Here is a 21924-nt window from a genome sequence, read left to right on the forward strand (position 1 = left end):
ATAGTTTTAATAAATGGTTAAATTTAATTTGTTATTTAATCTTGTATCACTACGATATAAATTAAAGTTTGACAACTTCATAAATAATTTTGTGCCGTTTAACCTTCTCATTTTCAATATACCAGTGTTTTTACTCCAAAATAACGACATAATTTCAAACACTTCATGTATTTCCTATGTTCTTAAAAATATAACAAAATTTTTCAAGGTTTAATTTGGCTTATTGTTATATAATATATATTTTGTACAAAGCTGGAACGTATTTTTTCTGAGAGATAAAAAGATTTAAAAATTAATGTTTCGTAAAACAAGAAAAAAAAAAGAAAATAATTCTTTAGAAATTAATAGAAATAACTAGCAATAAGGAGCTCTCCTTCTTGTTCCCATGGGTCGCTTCAATTAGTCACCCGTATGGCCATTGCAAATTCTCCAAATTAAATTCTTTGCTCTCTCATATTCACCCTTTTCAAAGCCCCAAAAAGGACCCTTGGGAGTGAAACACACAGACAGTCGCAGCAATTATTCCATCTGCGGGTGCCGAAAGTCTAGACCAGGTCCTCTTGACTTGACCAAATGGGTGGTGCAAAAGGGGCTGCGGGAGGAAAAGCCTTTTCACGGCTATCACCTGTCACATAAATAGCAAGCGAATGAATTATTAAAGCAAAAACTGTGAAAAACAGAAGGAGCCCTGCCGAAACTTTAACCCGCAAATGTGTGTGCCCCAACCCGAGTGAAAACTTTTTTTAAGATGCTTAAAATGCGCCGCCGTCTGGCTGAGAAGGTTATAGTAGGAAAATGAGAAAAAGGGGGAGGCAAACGAAATGACTAGCAAAGTCTGGCTAGCAATGAAAAAGCAAAAGAAAAGGTATCCGAAGGAATGCCGACCGTTTGAATACCATATTATTTGGTTCTACTAATAAAAAATCCTTTAAATGATGAATAAATAAGGAAAATACAGTAAATATTTTATAATGTTTACTAAAAAATTATAATAAAAAACTATCCCCATTTCAATACCAAATAATTGAATTTTATTATCAAAAAAAAATGATCTTACTTATACAATCATCTTTCAAATAAGGAAAACACAACATATATTTTATATTAAAAAAAAATTGTCATTGCTAAAAAAAAAACCTTAAAATCAAAATATAATTTAAAGTTATTTTTTTTTATACTTTGATGGATTTATAATGATGTGCTCCTTTAGCTTTAAATAAATAAATAGATCTGAGTCTAAAGGGTATATCGAAATCTTTAAATTATAAATTATATTACTTGAATTCATAATCCATATTTTAGATTCATCGAAAACGCTTTTATTCTCAATTTTATACCCTCATTTTTTATCAAAAAAGTTTCATTTTTCTGCTTCTTCTTTGTAACTGTCTTGGTTATAAAAAGCGTTATAATAAGCGGCGAAACTGCGGCGGTGGCAAAAAGCAGCAACAAAAAACGCAGTCAACTTTGCCTTTACTCCACTTTCCCGGTTTTTCCTTAACGGACCGCATAAGTGGCACCTGTGACCAAAAACACACACCCATTACCAAACTGTTTTGTCTATATGCTGGAAAATTTTTGGCGTCGCGGCATTAAATTGGTTTGTTTTTGGGTCCAAATTGTCTGCTGTTTCTGGGGGCTTATAAAATATAATTCGGCAGACGACAGCCAAAAGGATGGCAAAGATAAATATATTAACAAGAACAACAGACATAGTAACACCCGAGCGATGTTGTTTAAACAAATCGAAACGAGTTGTTGCTGCGGCTTGAGAATAATTATGGCGCTAAATTTAACTGAAATGATTTTTTTTAAGGAATAAAAAATACATTTATATTTAGAAACTAACTGTACAGTATTTAAAAACTTTTACACGTTTTTTTCGGATTTAATTTTAGTTAAACTAAAACATACAAAATGTCCGATATTATTTAGTTTTAATACAAGTATTACTTCACTTTAAGTATTCCTCGCAATCGCCTTAAAATATAAATGTTTTAACCTCTTTTAATCCAGTCTAACAATCAAGCTCTGTGGTAATTCCAGCGAATAGACAAAGTTAATAGCAGCTGAAGGACCTCTTCTCCTTCTGAACACAAGAACATAATTTAAGCCTGCCTCCTTCTGCGGTTCCTATTTACGCTCCATACTCTAGCTCAGTCCTGAAGCAATTTGCCAGCCGTTTTATTTGCGGTTGTCGTACATTTATGGGCTCGCTATTTCTCTTACCCCCTGACTTTTCATCCTTTTTCCGTTATGTTGCTCCTTTGTTTTCCTGTTGGTCTGTGTGTGTGAGTTGCTTGCAGATTCGCATTTAGTGTAATCTGTTCTGGAGTCCTGCTTCTTGTTGAGCATTTAAGTGCAGCTCTAATTACAGTAGAAATGGTTCGAATTATGCATTTCAAATAGCGCCGCGCATCCATTTTAATTGAATATTAAAATTTCTGAATTTTCGTTTGAAATCTTATAAAATTTAAATATGTCTATCAATATCTTCCATGTTCTTCTCTGTTCATATAATTCTGGAATTAACAAATTAGGTGAGTAAAAATAGATGCTTGTATTTTATTTAAATGCTTTGTCCGCTAGATTATAATTTAGTTTAGCCATTCTTTCTAATCCATTAATCCGTCAAATTGTTGTACACATCTAACCTAAAGTATTAATTGGTCATTTGAACGACAAGTTAAATTTATTTGATTTTGAAATATATATTGTTTGACATTTTGCAATCATTTTGCCGACGAAAGAAGAAAAATTGATCATTGAACAAGCAATTTTTTGTTTCATTTCATTATTTTCTGCATATTTCTGTGGCGCCTTAAAATATGCAACGCTTTGTCCACGTCATGTGGCATTAAGACCGCCCAAAATGCGATTGACAGCGAACACACACAGAAATATGGCCAAAAATAATACCAAACAAAAAACAAACGTCAAGTGGTAAACGAATGTTTGCGTGTTTTTTTTTTTTTTTTTTTGTGATTTCTACTCTTCTCTTAACGCTTTTCCAACGATTGCTAATGCATAAAAAATTGACCCACATTTTGATAAAATATACATATTCATGTTTACGTTTGTTAAAGCAAGGAAAAAATAGGAGCACCAACAGGAAAACCTCTTTTCATGAATAATAAAGTATTATATACGAAAGTTGATTCGTGCGTAAAAATAAAATCGAATCGATTTATCAATGTACCGGGTGAAGAGCAATTCAAGCTGACAATTTAATAATCAAAAGGAAATACCTTTGCACAAAATAATCCATATATAAAAAATAATCAAAATGAAGAAAAATTACTTTAAAGCTTTTAATCCTATTTAAAGTTTTATTAGTGTTGCTTTCAGAGTTTAAAAATTAAACATAAAAATAATACAAATTTCTATTGTAAAACCCATTGTATATTAAAGTTTGGCCAATTTTATTAATAACATCATATATAAGTTAAGACTTTGTGTAGATTCTTACATTCGACAAAATTCCTGAAATTGCAACCATATTTTAATTTTATTGCAATTTCCTCAACACCAAGTATTTATTTAAAATAGACATACAAATGGCGGTATATTCTTGAGTTTTAAGGTGCAACTTAAAATTAAATGTCGACAAAAACTTCTTTATGTATTGGTGAACTATCGCAAAGTTCGGTAAACGCATTTTCTATCTTGAAGCTATTTTTTCGCTGCCGTTCTCCGAGCATGAATGTTTCCCTCCAGCGATATTTAACTGACAACAGATAAAAGCTTTACCATCGGAGTATCTGTGTGTGTGTGTGGGCGAGTGACACACTTATTGATGTAATAACATGTGCATTAAATATTTATTGTATTGGGTAGACAACATGGCACTTTCTTTCGCTACTTGTACTCCTCTCCGACATTTCCCCTTTCCCAAATCCCTTTTTATGGGCCACACATCGAGCAGAAATCGTAAGTGGCCTGGCCCAAGGAATTGTCTTCAAGTCAAGTGATTCGAAAGGTTTTTGCTGTAGATACAAGGTGTACGAGAGGGTGGAGAGGGCGGGAAAAGTGTGTCACCTTCCATGATGGCAAAACTGCTACTTTTGAGGGCAAGTTGAGCCAAGATGCCAAGATGTTTGCGTTATAAAATATGAAAAGGCAAATAAAATGGCAAAAATCAAACACTCGATGCGAAATGTGTGAAAAATTGATGTTGAAATAAATTGAAACTGAAATTGGGCAATCGCATGTGTAAATACAATGTTCAATTGATTTGTTTTGCATACTTGCATCGTGATTTATTGCTTTTAAAAAAGTTTAAAAATTTTAATACCAAATTTATATATAAGAAATAAATTTTTACTTTAAGCGTAAAAATGGGTATTTTTTTTAACGAAACTAAACCTAACAATTTAGGCCTGACTTCTTTGATATATGTAAAAATATAATTCATTTAAAAAAAAATATAAAACCAAGAAATTAGAAAAAATCAACATAGGCAAAGGGAAAATTTGCAGGCAAATATTTACATTGTCTGCTTGACTTAATTAATAAACTTTGATCAAGTTGGTAAAAGGGTTCTTTGTGGGCCCCAAGCAGTTAATCCCTGAGAGCTTATCCCCCCTTTTCTTTCCACAACCCCCTCATGTTAATCAGATGCAAAAAAAAAGGCAGCAACTCAGACATACAAAATAATTGTTGCTGTTTTTGTTGCCATAATAAACATCAACAAAGCGCGGCAATGTCTATTATTTCTGCGTGTCTGTGTTTGTTTTTCTCTCGCGTGTAAGCCTAAAAGCTGCTTAAATTTTTAATGACTTTGCTTGTCCTTTTAATTGTGTGCATGTGTGTTGTTAAGCAGCAACAATTTTCACGAATGAGTTTTGCGAAGTACAAAATTTCAATTAGAGTACTGACAAAGTTTTTTATGGACTTTATGCCATACAAAAAGCTTGACGGTTTTACCATTTTTTTTTTAATAGTTTTTATCTTCCATTTACAAAAATGTACTACTAGTTTTAAATGTTAAGACAATAGGTTATTAGCAATTGGATGGTGATTTTAGTATGTTAAAAAGATTTCATTGATATTTGTATTTACATTTAAACATATTTTTAACTTTATTGCTAATAATAGTTTGTCGAATCAAAATTAAGTCAAGATTAAATTGCAGGCGAGAAGCTGGCAGCTTTAGTTTCGTTTTTTTTACCTTCTATTTGCTTTACCCACGACACAAAATTGCAATAAATATTTACTCAAAGCAGCCGAAAGAAATGTTTGTATTTCAAGAAAAATCCAAGAAAAACCGACCCAAGTAGAAGAACACGAAAAAATGCCGCCAAGTCACGTAAATAATTAAACACGTGACATGCGTCAAGTAGAGCCTAGCTAGAAAGAGAGGAAAACTCAAGCTGCCCATGTGTGTGCGAAAGGAAGGGAGCTAGGGTATAGCAAACTTGATGTCGCGACTTTGTCTTTGGCCAAGTGTGCGTTCGTGATTTCTTGTGCTATGTTTGCTCTTGTTGCTCTCCAGGATGCGGAGAAAGTTTTTGATTGTTTTGGCTAAAAATAAACTGTAAGCAACTTTAATATATTAGCCTTACAAAGACATGTTTTGTAAAAATCTCTAATGCTAAAATTATTATAAAAGTAAATTTTAAAAAATTAAAAAAAGTACTTGAAAACGCTTGTCCACATATAAATAAATTCATTTTTAAACTCTAAAAACAATTCCCAACAGGAATTTTATAAACTGCAAATTGTTTAAGCATGGTCATGATAAATTGATTTTCATGTTTCATCATTAATCAATAAATAAATCGTATCGTAAAATATTTGGCCCCAATAGATCGATTAAAATATGTATTTTCCATTCCTCCCGCCTGCTGTTCAATTTATGTCTAAAGATTGTTTTTCAATAAATAGATTGCGATCCAGTTTTCCTTTTTGCCTCTCCCTGAAGCAGTCACCTGTCTGAAAAAGGCAGTGGATGATGCTTGTTCTTGTCCTTTCAATGGTTATTTTTCTAGGCAATTAGAGACACGGCTAAACGACTTCCCTGTCGCTTTTCTCTATGCCTCATCTCCTTTGGCCGCTTTCTCCCATGGGCCTCGTTGGCTGTGTCCCGTTATTATGATTATCGTTTGGTCGTTTTGTGGGCTATTTTCCATCCCTTTCTATCAGTGCGGTATCCTTTCGCTTTCGCAGCTCGTTTCCTTTTGTGCCGCGTTGACAAAATCATAAAAATGCACACAAAACACAAACAAATTATACAAATGTCTCCCGCATGAGAATGAAAAGAGGGACTTAATTTTTTATTCGCCTCCCATTCCTGGCCCTCTTTTGTTGTCACAATTTTGAGGTAATGGTCCCTAAGAGACCAAGATGGCCAGCTGAAAGAGACAAAGTGTATGTCCGGGTCTAGGATAACGATGTGTTCCGGTCTTAAATGGGTTAAAAAAAGTTGCTAAACTAAATAATAGGAAATATTTAACATTTTTAAGCACTAAATTGACTTTTAATGGGTTTTATTTATGTTTAAAATACGTTAAATAGTTTGAATCTATTATAAGTAACTATAAGTAACTTTTATAATATTTGTTATCAAAATGTTTTTTATTTGAATATTATATAACAGGAAAATTAATTTTCTCAATGTAAATGTTCTTTAGTTTTAAAAGGTATATTAATATAAACTAATTTGCTAAAAAAGTATACTCATCTCAAGATTGTGAAAATAATCAATTTAATATGCATGCATATTTAGGAGAGACTACTTCCTCGTTGGGTCTTTTTTTTCGGAGTTCAACCGTCCATTTTAAAATAAGCGTCAGACCAACAAAATTTCTGCGCCACTGCATCGAATGGTTACAAACAGAGTCATGTGGAAAAGGGGTTGGCGGTAGTGGGATAAAGAAAATGGCTGAGTAAAGAGCATGGAATTGTTTCAATTTCGTTGGCAAACAAAAATTTGCAAAAAGTGGCGACAAATTTTGCCTGCCTCAAGCTGCGAAATTTCAAGCAGCTCGCTCATTCTTCTTTTTTTTTCTGCGCTTTCTCAGCACTTTGGAATTTTCATTTATTATTTTCCACCTTTTTTTTCAAGACTTATGCTGGAAAAGTGATAACCCCTTGCTCTGTCTCTGCCCGAGAGAAAAATAAAAATCATTTCATTTAATTTTCCACATATCTTGCTCCGTTCTGTGGGTGGAAGTTTTCGGGGGGAGCGTGCGAAATTTGTTTCTTTACCGGGAGCCATGCAAATAATATTCTTCTTTTTTGCAAGGTTCACAGTTGTCGCTTTTCGCATTCGCAATCAATAAATTTCTTTTCCCAGGCAAGTAGTTTTGTGAGAAATTTCACTTTTCCGAATTAAACCTTTTTTTTTAATTTTTTAAACATTTGAGTAAAAGCAACTTTATATTTTATTTTAATTGTAAACAAAATTATTTTTGGGTGGAGTTCATATTTTAAATAAATATTGAAAACTTATAACTTAATGTTATTTTTCATATAAATAATATAAACAATGTTTTTTTAATTTCAATCTGGAATTTAATTTCACAGCACTTAAGTTTCATTAAAGTGTATCCAAAGTTCGCATTTCTCCATTTTTCACTTCAAATTTATTTTCACTTTTTTATTTCCGCTCTCAAAAGCCGTTGGCATTGTTGAAATTTTTGCTTCGCCGTTGTCTGAACTGCCTGTACTTTTGTTTTAACACCAGTGCCCAGTAACGCGCCCTTGATCCTTACCGGGCATGTGTGTCATTGGTGGTTCTCTTAAAGAGGACCCAAAGTTTTCCATATACCAAAAAAAAAAAAAGGAGAGGTTCAGAAAAGGGGAATAAATATATATTTTTTCTGGCTAGTATTCTCGCATGTATTTCGTTCATTTCATTGTGGTTAAAGCCGAGCTCGAATCGCCTCTCTTGGACTTTTGGGTATTTGGCTGCGTTAACATTACGCTTCACAATTTAATTTTCTTTTTTTCCGTTCGTATTTTCCTTTTTTTTCCCAGAGACATTGAGAGCCCGGTCCTGGCATCCCTTTGTGCTTTATCTTTTGGCATACATATATAGATATATTTTATACTCAATTCGGCTTTCGGCTCTTTATTTTTGCCTTTTCGGTTTCATTTTTTACATGCCCGCAAGATTTACTTATTTAATTTGGTTTCCTGTGTGGTAGATATTTATTGCACACTTTTTTCTTGGGTGACAATGTCCATGGTGTTATTCGTGCTCTTGGCTTTTTAATTTGTGCGTCATTTGCAGTTGTAAAGATTGAAAGTTATGGGTAAAGGATTGAAATAAATGAAATGCCACAGTAATTTAAATTATATTGGAATATGTCAAGTTGGTAAATAATGTTGACATATAAATGAATTAACAGCATGTATTTTTTGATTTTTAAAGGCGGCTAATAAACATTTGTTTGGTTTTAGTTTAATATATTATTGAAAAACTAAAATTATCCAAATCGATTGATTTTATCATTTAAATTTTAAAATACATAAACATTAACCCAATTAAATATAGCCAAGAAGTCAAAATCCCCAACTTTTCTTTTAAAATCCTCCTCATCAACCCCTAATTAGTCTACATAGTCCTGTCCAGACTTTCAGTTTGGTGCCAACTTCCATGACCAAAAATTCCACGCTGTGATGAGAAACTCAAATAAAATGCCAACTTTGATCTATTTACAAGTGATTATTAACAAAAAAAAAAAAGAGAATGAAAGAGCTGGGAGGCAGACAGGGACAACAACTACAAACGATTTGAAATTTTTGCTTAATTACACACGAGTCCTAAACCCAGAAAGAGTCCCCACACCGAGAATCCCTCTCAAAATCCCAGGAGTAGAGTCAAAAAATGAGCTGCATCATCCTTTCAGTCCCTGTGCCCCCACTCCTCTGGCCGCTGTCTGCTTTTGGCCATGTCAAATATTTGCGCAAAGTCCAAGCTCCGTTCTCCATCCCCATAAGCCTCTTCTCCTACCCCTTTCGTCAGCATTTGCTCATCCAATTGTCGCAGTGGAAGGTCGAAAGGAGACCAAGTCCTCGCACAGGTCTCTGGGTCTACGAAAAACCCGTGGAAGGGGATAAACTAGCTTATACCTCTTGAAACAGTTCTTAAGATGTTCTGAGAGAAGAGAATATGATTGTTGAAATATTTTTGAATCTTTTCAAAAACTATGGATGAACACTTAAATTTAGTCCGGTTTAATTGTGTCCAAATTGCATATAAAAATCAAAATTTGTATTGACTCACTATTTATTTGGAGAGGGTATACAAAATGTCGGTACTAAAGAACATATATTCCGCTGGTTTTATTGTTGGCATTGCCTTTTTCGGGGTTCACTGACTGTCAACATTGGGCCACCCTGCTCAGCCTTTTCTTCCGCTCTGGTACCCACCAAAATCGTACACCCTCCCCACCGCTCTCTTCCAGGGTTGCCAGACAACGCACAGTCAGCGGAAAAAGTCGCGTAGCTCGACAAAAAGGGAGAAAGGTGCAGAGAAAGAGGCTTGGAGAAAGTGCCCGGGCCTGTGCGAAAATAAAGCAAAGAAATAATTTTTAAATGCGGCTTAAAATTATCTTTGATAAGCGTGCCGAAATGTTCTCATATTTTTTTATTCTCGCTTTTCTTCTTTGCTTTCACTTCTGTTTTTTTTTTTTTTTTGTGGAGTTGAGTAATTTATAGTCTCCTGAACTTGAGTTGCATTAAAAGGTTATTCCTAGGCAGATCAAAGTAAAGCCCAGACTTGGGCTGAGGGTGATTTTAAGCTGCTTAAAAACCGCGACGTTGGGGATATTAAGGTGCCTTAAGATCCAAAGAAATGGAACAAGGTACATACTTGATATTATAGTTTTGCAATAAGATGATTATGTCAAATAGGATAAGATTCAAATAGGGTATTTAAAAACACAAACCTATTATTCAAAAACATAAACCCATTATAATCCCTTAAGAAGAGGTTTGACTTTTTATGTTGTCTTTACTTCTTTTTAAACATGCTTATGTTAAATTGGAAATGGAATCTTAAAAAATAATTTCAACAGGAAATAAAAAAAAATTATGTTGTAATAAAAAAAGAGTCAATTTTATTAATTGAATTCCCTGTTTTTTATTCAATTAGTGCTATATTTTTTTAGAGAATGCTAAAATACTCGTGGTCGTAAAAAAGTATCGAAAAGGTAATCAAATTTGATTGTTTTATTAATATTTACAAAAATAAAAATGACCTAACAGAATTATGGAATTAGATTGCAATAAAAAAATAAAATAAATAAATGTTTCCTTGAGAACCTTAAAGAACCTTCTTATTTACCTTTCGTCCTCGTTAGTCCTTCAGTTCCTTTGCCCCACTTCAGAAATTACAATGTTAAAGCTCTTCACAAAATCCACTCGGGTTCTTCTTTCATTCCCATTGATTTCCCTTCTCTAGTACACCGCACCAGCAACAAAAAACCAATCAAGAAGAACAAAGAGCGATGAGAAACAAAATAACAAGAATCAAAAGTTCACTCTTCTCAACAACAACAACAATAACACGAAGTGGAGGATTCCACTTTGCACTTGATTTGTTGTATAGCAGACGGTAGACATAAAAAAAATTATTCAGCTCACCTGCAAAAAAAGATAGAACTGAAAAACAAAAAAAAAAAAAAACAAAATGAAGACGAGCCAAAGTTGTTCAAAGAATTTTTCAGCTGCTCCCCACACTCGAAAAAAATACCCTGATTCCAAATATCCAATATATCTAAAATAAAGTGAGAAAGGATCAAGATCATTAAAATTATTTGGGTGTCCAGGTCATAAAATTGCACCAAAATTTAGCTTATTTAAACTTTTTTTGTTTAATTTTTACACATTTTTTAAAGATGGCTCTTTATTTTTGAAGTTTGTTACCTTTCTGATTTATATTTTCTCAAGTGCCCCACAGCTGCTACTTACTATTTTTTCTTCATTTTGTTCGCCTTTGTTGGAAAAGTTCTGACTCTCTTTGTCCTTGTGCCTGTCAAAGTGTTGACCCATGTCGACGCCGCCGAAGATGATTGCCCCACCCAACTTTCGCCCACTCGGCATCTTAGTCGTCGATCCCAAGCGAGCCTTCATTTTGGGGCTAAAAAACTTTTATAATAGATTTCAAATTTCTCCGCCGCCGGATATTCTCTGGAGTAATCAAGCAAATTAGTGAGTTTCTCTGGAGAATCGCTGGCGTGGTCCAGGCGAAATCCCTATGCCGAATTTCAAACACTCCCACTTGGCTCCCTCGACAATTTTGCGGTTGGCAAATTGTTGACAGCCGGCTCCAGAACCAGGTCCTTATGCTTTTCCTTCTGCTCCGACAAATGAAGATAAATGCTAAGAAAATGTGCCCAAGAAAAAAGGACCAAAGTTTGCTTAAAAATTTAAGGATTGAAATCTTAAATTTGTAACTGGATTTTTGTCTTGGGGTGCATTATTGACAAACAAATGGGATAGTCCTGTTAAGTCGATGGAAACTAAAACTTTTTAATATACCCTTTACCTAGAAATGTATGGTATATAAGCATTTTGTTAGAATGGTTTTTCCATTACTTGTTGTAATTGTTTTTTTGTAACCAAAAAATATAATTTTAGGCCCTTTTTTTTAGTGTTGAATTCAAGAATTTTTAATTTTTTTACGTTTTAAGTATTAATATGGTCTTTTTTGAATTTTCACTATATCCTGTTCATTGTTTATTTTAAACAAAACCAAATTTTGTGTTCTTCTTGGCTGTCTTAAAATTTGATTACTATTTTTTTCCAAGAACTTTAATAAATTTTAGTGATGGGTACCTTTAAGGTCAAAATATCGCACATGCCCTTTTCATGGCATAGTTTTTGTTGATGAAGATGAATTGCAGTTTGAACTTCGATAGCAACAAAGTTCAGTTCGCTTTACTCTTTTATTCTTCGTAGAGTTCTGTTGTTGTTGCTGGGATAAAAAAGTTTTGTTTTTCGGTTATAAAAGTTTCAAATAAAATTGTCGCAAATGCGTGTTTTATTGGATCCTAAGCTAAACATGAGGCATGCACAACGTGCACTTCGAAAAAAAACGTGTCCTTGTTGGTTAAAATGTTAAATGTTATATTATAAAAGTCTCATAATTTCGATTTTGTATATTAAAATTAAGTGTCTGTTGATATTGAGTAGCATCTTAAATAAAAATTAGTTTATGATCAGATTAAATAAATAGTTATTTTAGATATTACTCTGATGTTATATAGAAAACTACTAATGTGATAAAATATCTGGGAAGTTTTTTGATTTTGCAGAGGAGAGTTTAAAATGCAATAATTGTGTCAAAGGGTCGTTGCAATTACAAACTTTCCCTAGAGGCGTCCCTCGACTTTGCTGTATACTGTGGGGGCGTGTCATCCGCCCCTTTCCTCCAATGACTTTCGAACTTAAACTAAATTAAAGTCAAGACGAAAAAGCCAAGAACGGGTTAAGTGGGAAGAGGAGGAAGAAAAAAGTTTTCAGTCTGGAAAACAAAGAGCACAGAAGAAGTTCAAATTACAAAATGTAACAAAGAAGTCGACGAGAGAGGGAAAGACAGAAACGAAATGAGAAGAATTTGCTAAATAAAAGTGAAACTTAAAAGAAATTAAAGGACAAAATTATCAAAAAATGCAGCCTCAAAAAAACAAATTTGTGGGAAAAAAAGAAGCGTGGCAGAGAGTATATAAAAAAAACTAAAACTAATTTGGCAACGGCATCTACAGTAGTACCATGAAAAAAATCAAAACAATTTTGAAATGTGTTGAAAAGGAACCGAAACAAAAACAATTTTACCGATAACCGAAAAGTTAAAAACAATTTTTGTAACGAAATTTTATTTAAATTAATTAAACAAAAACAAATAGGCAATCAAGTGAAAACTATAACCGTCGGCTATTGTGTGTAACAATAACTAATACTTAGGTTTTAAAATCGACCCCATTTAAAATACATACATACATAGCATGCAAATGGCACTCTACATCCTCGTCTTCATTTTTGCACATCAACCCGAATTTCTAATTATGTATGTCAAAAAAAGAACAAATTAAGCCATTATCCATTTGTCTGCTTAACAGTCCGCCCCTTAAGTGACACGCCCTGTTACTCGATCCCATCCTACCTTTCCTTCTTGGCCAATTTATTTTAGTCAAACTTCCACTTGTACAGTGGCAAGCAAAATACTAGTGCTAAAATAAAAAAAAAATAAAAATTAGTTTACTGGAATATTGCAAACGCTTTTGTAAAATGGCTTATTTATTCGAAATTGTAATACAATTTTATTAGTTTTTTGAATGCTATACATCAGTTTCTATAAATCAATCGTTGCTAATTTTATCAACACACAGTTTTATGACAATTAATTTTACTACGATATCATTTGTCGAAGTCTTTAAATGTTTTTTTAAGACAATTAAATTTAAATGTATCTCGTATTTTTATTTACCGTTATGCCAAATTTAGGTTGGAAACACCATTTGTTCAGGACTGTACATAAAAGGAGACAGAAACCATTTAATCATCAGGTGTGGAAGAGGTCCTTGTCCAAGTGTTTGCTCATCGCGTTTAAGCTGACCCAATTCCCTCAGAATAAGCTAAAATCGTTTATTTACACAAGCAAATTTCCATTAGGTTAATGCTATTTGAGGTTTACTTGTCCAGAAAATCGCTAAAGCAAACAAAGATTTGCTCATTCCTCAGTCCAATTTATTTTTCAGCTCTATTTTTTTTTTCCATTTTTTATTAAAGTTAATTTGTAATATTACCAAATAAGAAATTGAAACCTTTTAAAATCCAAACCTTAAACACTTCATTCTTTCTTCTTCTTCTTTTGCTTTCTCTCTTACACTCTCAGCTTATTTGTATGTGTAATTACGAAATAGTGGATCTCTCGCTCTGCCTTACCCAAGATATTAAATCCTCTCTAGACTTACGATCATTTCGTTTTCGGTTGGGTTTTTGACCTTGAAGCCACACTCTCCCCGATTTCTGCTCCCACGCTCTCGCTGGAATACCCATTGGAAAATTGCCGACCACCTGTCTCTTTCCATTCGCCCTTTCCGATTTCTCGTCCATTTGCCCATCGACGATTGCCGGGAAAGGAAGTGCGAGGAAGAAGGAGAGGCGAAAGCGCTGCGATTATATAATTAATATATAGATTTTTTAATTAGTCACGTTGAGTTCCGAGTGCCGTGTTAAGTGGAAGTATTTATTTAGGCCCTTAATTTAATCAATCCGACCTCGAATGTCCGTGTGCGTTAACAGTAAACGTGAAGCGTATTGGTATTGGTAATTGGCTGCAGCTTAATTAAAAGTTTAAAGTTTTCCCGTTCTTTATTCGCGTTGACAGTGTAAATATTTAGTTTGAGATCGCAAATATGTTTAGCAGTCGCGCTTCGTTTTTGGGCAATCGCCGTATGATTTTTGATTTTTCCGAGAAGAACAACGATATCTACCTCGAGTAAGTGTGTGTGTGTGGGTGTGTGCTAACTGTAAATGTTACAGTAAGTACCCGTTGGTACACACAAAATAGTCAAACTAAAAAAGTTAAGCTCTCAATATTTTTATCGCGCAATTTAAACACTGTGAAATAAAACTATTCAATTATTCAAAATAATATTAAATATATTTAATGTACATCGTATCACATCGTTCTAGACCTAGAATATAGATTAACTTTATGCATTTTCCCCGTATCGTAAGTTCACTGTACTAATCCTTCCACTCTGTTCATTATCTTTTTTTCGTAGTGCTTTTGGTATGAGCGATAAGAGCAGCAGTGCAACAAATAGCCTGCCAAATAGCCCCATACACAGCAACAACAACAATCCGTCGCTGCTGAACAACAACGGCAGCAACAACAACAGCATTAGCGGCAGCAACAACATCAATCCGACTTTGGGCAACAGCAACAATTCGCTGGTAGCCGTGGGCAATAACGGTATTATGTCCGCCGCAGGTTTGATAAACAACAACAACAACCCGTGTAGCGCCAACCGAAATGTCGTAGCGATGGTGGATGATGACGCTTGCTTCCGTCTGGATACGGACGCCACGGTGACGTACGGCGAAAAGGAACCGGATCCGGACAACATCAAGATGTTCGTGGGCCAGGTGCCCAAGTCGATGGACGAGTCACAGCTTCGCGAAATGTTTGAGGAATACGGCGCGGTGCACTCGATCAACGTGCTGAGGGACAAGGCCACCGGAATTAGCAAGGGTGAGTGCTTGATCATATCATAAAAGTGGGATTCTAGTGTGCCTTTTTTGGGTCCCATATTTTAGGCGAAATTAAGGTTTCGTCAGGGCCAATTTACAGCCACAATCAGTTGAACTTCTATAGCTCGAACTTCACTAACTCAAAATAGTCTTATTGGAAGAATCATTTCTTACACTTAAAACTCATATGAATGGTTCGAGATGTGAAAGTTCAACTGTATATTGTAAATGTATGTATAAGCAAAATAACCCGAGTTAAAATAGTATGCAACCATATTTACAAACGTCGAAGCAAGACATAAATATCTTTAAAAACAAAGATTATACGATGTAAACGAAATAATTTATTTTCTATACAATTTCGTGGTCATTCTCTCACAAATATACACATAGAATATAATAGAATATCGATTCTAATAATTTTGAAGGCTTTATTTAAATGTATTTGAGAGTATGCTTTGGTTTTGTTTAAAATAAATTTAATTTTATGGTCAATTGACTAAAATGTTATATTATTTTTTATTTCAATAGATTTTCTTAAAAAAGTGTACTTCTCTAAATTCTGCTTTCCCGTTTCCGAAAGACTGCTGTACTGCCCTTGCTCTTTATTCATTACTTTTGTCTGGCTGATAAATTACTCCCGAATTTGTTGCGGTAAATAGCCAAAAGCTCCGCCAAAAACTTCTCCCCTTCATGGAAATGAGAGAAGTGCAGACAAAATTAATATGAGATATTGGTCTAGCCAGAACACAAATATTCGAACGTCATACATCCAGTGCACACAGCTATATATATATATGTCTCCTTCTCACCCTTTTAATTGCATTCACTTGCAATTGCCATTTCATTTCATCAGCAAATTGCTTTTTGTTCGCTATTTGTGTTTGAGTAGAAATTTCAATAGCCTTGAGCTTTGCTAATGGAGATTGGGACGAAAGTTTGGGGTTGGGATGATATGTTGAATTAAATAATTCAGTTCAAAGTATTAAATTTGCCTTTATTTAAGAGTCTGAGCTTTGCTTAAAACGAATCTTTTATTACATTAAAAATTATAAACTCATTGTAAAGCTTAAAAAAAAAACAGGGAAAAAGAGAAAAATCAATTTTGTGAAGTGATTTCAATTCAATATTATATTAATTTTCTTGTATATAAAAATCGTAGACGTGAACGATTGCCTTTATATTAAACTGAACAAATTTAACTAATTAAATTTTCTAAGTAATGCAATTGTTTGCATGATATTAAATATGATAAGCACTCTAAATGCAAACCTGCAGACAAAATGATATTATTTTGTTCATTTTTTTAGCCTGTCAATCGACTTTCATTGCAAATGAAATCTGCAAGTGCTGATAAAACCCAGACTCTTCACATCCTTCACCCTCAACTCCCTTTTTATTATTCCAATATATTCATTGTTCTGTTCACTTTTCCGCCTCTTTTTCTGAGGCCTCTTAACTGCAGTCAAGTTTCTATTTTATTGATGTGCTCTCCTCCCCCCATTCATTCATAACGACATTTCCACTTCTAATCTTTTTCATTTCCAATTGCCATTTGGCTCGGATTTTTTTATTCATATTTATGTATTGTGTATTTGTATATTTTGTATTTCGAAAACGTTTTGTTTATTTTGCGTCATTGTTATTCCATATCCAACTGTCTATTTAGCTTTTCCATCTGTATTTTTCCTTTTCCTCGTATTCCTACTGCATCTGACAGGTTTCATCCTCATTTTTGTAAATGTGGGCGTGGCATTTTAGCACTGGTCAGTAGTGACCAAGAAAAGGGGGCGTGGCAGGAGTGGGACAAACAGTTTTAGAAGCACTTAAGTGGCGCGTTTTGTTGATGATTTATGACAAGCAACGAAAAGTAGTCACAGCGTTTTCCACTCCCCAAGTGCTCATGTGAGAATGTTCGTTTTTATTGCTATTATTTTTGTCGCCGTCAAAGAGCTAAGAGAGTCTTGTGCAAGTCACAAACACAAAATCGACACAAATTGCATTGCAAAGTTATTATTTATGTCAGCGCAAAGAAGGAAAAGTAGGCGGACCGCACTTCCGTGGGCGTGGAAATGACATACAACGAAGAAATAAAGTATAAACGAATTTTCCTTTTTCTTAATGACAATATTTATTCGTGGGGTATTTGAGGCTGTCCATTTATTAAATTTGAAAATAAATCTACCACATAAAGATTATAAGATTCTATAATTTCATAGTAAAACCTCAGAATTACTTAAATTTAAAACATCAGTCGCAAAAATATTGATTTGTAATCTCTTTCCAAAAAAATTTATATATCTCACTTTAATATTATAACCTATTCGACAGACTTACAAGTAAACCAAAATCACTGGGTATACTTATGTAGTTAGGCAACCTCCAAACTTTCGTCTCGTGTATACTGCTTTTCATTCAGACTTTTTTGGAAACACCATTTTCTCCTCCTGCATGATGCATTTTTGCTGGCCGCCTTTTTTTCGGTTTAAGCCAGCAAAACTTCCTGCTACAACATTTCCATTTAGATGGCAAAATGTAACCCAGTTTTTGGACTACCAGTTGGCTAAAGAACATCGTCCATATCCTTAGACTTTAGGAATTTTTTTTGCAGCTGGCTTTTGTCTGCTGCATTTTTCCGAGTAGATTTTGTAGTTGCTGTCTCGCTTTTTCATTTAAACCAAACAAAATGCAAAATGACACTTTTAAGTGCGATGGTTGACCTCTGAACCAGAAAGTCGTAAATAACAAAAAATACCGACAACAAAAAAAGTATCAACCCAAAAATTTCGTTTTCGTTTCGGCCAAGTATTTTTGGGCTAATGCTTCTTCTTCTTCTAGCTCCCTGAAATTGTTATCCTTTTTGGGGCACTAAATTTTGTTAGCGGGCAGTTTTTCCTCCCATTTTCCCGTTAACTTTTCCGGCTCTTTTGGATTTTCTATGTTGTTGCGGGTGTTGCGGTTTTACGGTTACTGTTTTTGTTGCTCTGCGGCCAGCAGATAAAGGTGAGAGGTGTGAAGGTTAAAGGGGAAAGGGGAAAGTGGGTGGTAGAAAGGTGGAAACCAGAGCGGCACAAGGTTAAGCGCTTAGGTCATAATTTATTAGCGCTTGCGGTTCGGCGATAGTACGGGGTGTGTATTTTCGGAATAGGGGATAAATGGGCGTTATGGAGTCGTTGGGCGGGGCGTAGGAACCGAACCATAGCGACAAGGATTTTCTGCGGTTCCTGATTCGGATTGTTTCAGGTGAGAAAAGGTAGAAACAGGTAGCTTTTAATTCGATATTGAGTGAGCTGCAAGGAGTGGGGGAAGCGGACCTGTAAAATAGTTTGTGGGCTTTCTGGTTTTGGCATTTCAGGTTTATCGCGGCTTTTGTGGCCAAGGAGATGCAGCCAACTATGAGAGAGTAAAGATTTCTACGTGGGAAATGTCCCTAATGTGAACCATTTAACGTGAACTTAAAATAAATTGCACTTATGATATGTTCTTTAAAAAGTTAGTGATATTACCACAAAGTTATTAATGAAATTAGTAACAAAATCAGGCTTACCGAGATAGCCTTTAAAGCTGTAAACAAATTAAAAGCAAAAACCATTTAATTAAAGCCGGAATGGACGGTTTTAATAGTGAACAAAAATCATTTGGACCTGGTTTTCTATCAACCAATTAAATTAAGTAATTTTAAAACCATTCTTCTCATTAATTACTCTGATAAGCTTAATAGACATCGCCCTTATACCTTTAAGCTACTATTGATAAAGAACCTAAAGCATATTCAATTGTGAATTCACTCCACCCACAACAAGACCATATGTCACAGTTCCCCATTAAGACAGCCACGCCCAGCGCACCCCCAACGCCCACTTTTTTAGTCGAGCCTGTGATTTATGACCTCCGCCTTATAAAAAACTAACCCGCTGACCAAACCAGAAGAGATGAAACTGAGAAAAGCAGATGAGAATTCACCCGAAAACAAAAAAAAAAAAATAAATAATATAATTCACACAGAGAGTAAGTTAGAAATCGGGGTTAAGTGGGGTTCTATGGGTGGGAATTGAGGGGAAGTTCGGTCAGTTACCAGATTTCTTGTGGGTGGTTGCTTTCTCGTCCTCGTCCCCGTTTTCTTTATCTTTCGGTTTCCTTGAGAACTTTATTTTGAAAAGCTCTTCCTTACTCTAAGTCCAGCTGTCCTATGTCTCCCCAGAAAAAAGGAAAAGTAACGCACTTATCTAACGCCTTCATCGGCCGATTCATTTTTTTTTTGCCTTCTCCCAGAAACTTTGTGCTCTTGACATTTTTATTTAGCTGCTGCACTGAGCGTGAAAAATGCATAAAATTTCACTTAATTTTATTCCGCTCCCCGTGCGCTTACTTCACGAAAATGGAAAGGACGAATTTCAATTTCAAATGCAGGTTCTCAGTAGGGAAGTAAATTTCGCACAGTTTGTGAAATTAGCATTTGTTCATGACTTTTAGTTGCCATAGAAGCATTGCTAAACATTTGCCACGGTTCAGGCTTTTGATGTTTTTAAGTAAGGCAGGCCAAACGTAATTTACCTTTATACTTAAATGTAAAATGACATGGGTTTATTTCAGTTGCATCCTTAATCCTGTGCAGTATTTCGTTTTTTGATTCCTCTGGTTGGAGTCAGTAAATCTGAGGGTGGCAATGTATTAGGACATTGATTTATTTAACCTCGATTAATTCGTTTCGTTGCTCGCCACGTCCACAAACGTGTGTCCAAGGGCTGGTATTTTATGGGTGAGTGGAAGGATATATATACGCCGGGATAAATATACGTATGTATCCTTTTTGCCGGACTTTGGCACGTCTTGTCTGGCGGCTCTCGATTTCATCTTCCTCCCACTTGCCGGGATTAAGTTCTTTTTGTCCAAAAACGTGACTGGGTGTCGTTTTCAGCTTTATTCTAGCTGCTTTTCCTTTGATTTTCCTTGGCCTTTTCTTTATTTTTCCTCGTTTGCCTTACTTGTTTTTTATCGCTTTGTTCTATTTGGTTGTGTGTGTCTTGGGTTTGATTCTAACTGCAGTTGACATGCACATAATGGGAATTGTGTGAGATTTTTCTTCGTTTTCTGCGTTGTTTTGATGCAGTTCAGTTTCAGTTGCCTCCTCTTTCGTTATCGTTCGATTGCCTTCCTTATCTATGGCCCTCAAACCTCCCACCCCAGAATCCTGGTTCGCCGACTATGTTTTATTGCATTCCAAATGGTTTCGATTTTCTTTCATTTGTTACATTTAACGCTAGTTTAATTTTAAGTGATATTTAATCTGCGCTTGCGAAATGAAATTGAGCTGAAGTTTAATTCGATATTTTCTCTTTGCTTTGTTCGGATTTAGGTGGAACACGATACCAAAATCTTTCTACTTCATAAAACTAATGTTTCTTTGCACCTCGTATTTTACATTACATTATATTACAATTTGCATGTAAATTGCTGAGATTACTGTTCAGAAACCATGTTTGACACGATAATGCACCTTACTTTGATTAAATTTTATATTTTGAAAAACAAATCTCAGTTTTTGAAAGGTATAAAAGAGAGTAGGGCCAAGATAAATTAAGGCCTAGTTAAATTTAGTTTAAAAAGCGCCACTTACATACCTTTGCAGTTGGTATTTTTAATTTGGGTAGATAATTGTAATCCCGACAACTTTTATTATTATGTATTTGATTAAAGAGGCTTTTTAGTTATTCGAATTTAATCGATATTGTGTATCCCCGAAATGGTACAAACTCAATATTTAAATTTTGGACTTTAAGATATTTTACAAATGGCAAAAACTGCAGATCCCATAATTCACTCACACGTCGGATGTGGCGATGACTCCGTCTAACCACTCTTTGCCGGATATTTAACGGCAGAAAAAGAAAAACCCGAAACGAGAAATGAAAATATTTGTAAATATGTGAAAAATGCAGAAAAATGTTGGTGGTGACATGGCAAAAAACTGCGACAGATTGAATTACCTGTGTGGGCTAAGTGGGGTGGGATTGTGTGGGGCGGTGCCACGCCCACTTTCAAACTGGCTGAGGGCGACCAACCAAAATGGCCACCACTAAATGCCGCCGATACGCTGGTGGGTAATTGCATTATGCAACTATTGCATTGCCGTATTAAGTTTTGTTGTAACCATCGCTGCCATCACACACCGCTGCCCCTGTAGGCTGCTGGCAGTAGGTAGGCCCTTATTTAGGGAGGGAAAATGGTGAAAATGGCAAATGCGGGAAACTAGAGGCTGGGAAAAGTGTAGATATGTGTGTGCAGGAGCCGGAAATGGATTTAACCAAAGCTCTGGATGGGAGTGCGTGTGTGTAACTTGGCCACAGATTTGGCACACAAGAGAAAGGGAATTTCTGCCACATACACAATAGAACCTAAAAAAATTATTTTGGTGAAATGGAAATGGATTGCCATCACAAAATAGAGAAAAATAAAAGGGAGATAAAATGTTTTCAATGCAATTTAATGCGATGTTTGAATTGTCTCTAAATTATATTTTATTATTTAAAAAATAACTGGAATATCTGAAATGCAATAAAATGTACAATTTTAGTGTTTGTATTTTGTGTAAAAAACATTAACGCTCTAGTAAAGTAAAAATAATTAAGTTTTAATAATTTCTATTTCCATCTAAATGTGATATTTAATCGTAACTATACGAATTTTAATGTTAAACCTTAAATAACACTTAAT

The 21924-nt window shown here is 34.7% G+C and overlaps 1 protein-coding gene across 6 annotated transcripts in view; it reads left to right on the top strand.

Moving 5' to 3' along the window:
- Positions 1-21924, top strand: part of LOC128263426 (CUGBP Elav-like family member 2) — a 119007-nt gene that overhangs the window by 59411 nt on the left and 37672 nt on the right. For 5 of the 6 annotated variants that reach the window (XR_008268440.1, XM_052998463.1, XM_052998466.1 and 2 more), the window contains one exon: positions 14742-15211. Coding sequence is in view for 5 of the 6 variants with exons in the window: in XM_052998463.1 (XP_052854423.1) it covers positions 14742-15211 (470 nt within the window). In the remaining variant the exon portion in view is untranslated. Of the gene's footprint in view, positions 1-14059; positions 14453-14741; positions 15212-21924 lie in introns of those variants that run through there. The other variant, XM_052998465.1, reaches the window with a different exon arrangement.

The sequence above is a fragment of the Drosophila gunungcola genome, unplaced genomic scaffold (genome assembly GCF_025200985.1).
Source record: "Drosophila gunungcola strain Sukarami unplaced genomic scaffold, Dgunungcola_SK_2 000001F, whole genome shotgun sequence".
Taxonomy (NCBI): Eukaryota; Metazoa; Arthropoda; class Insecta; order Diptera; family Drosophilidae; genus Drosophila; species Drosophila gunungcola.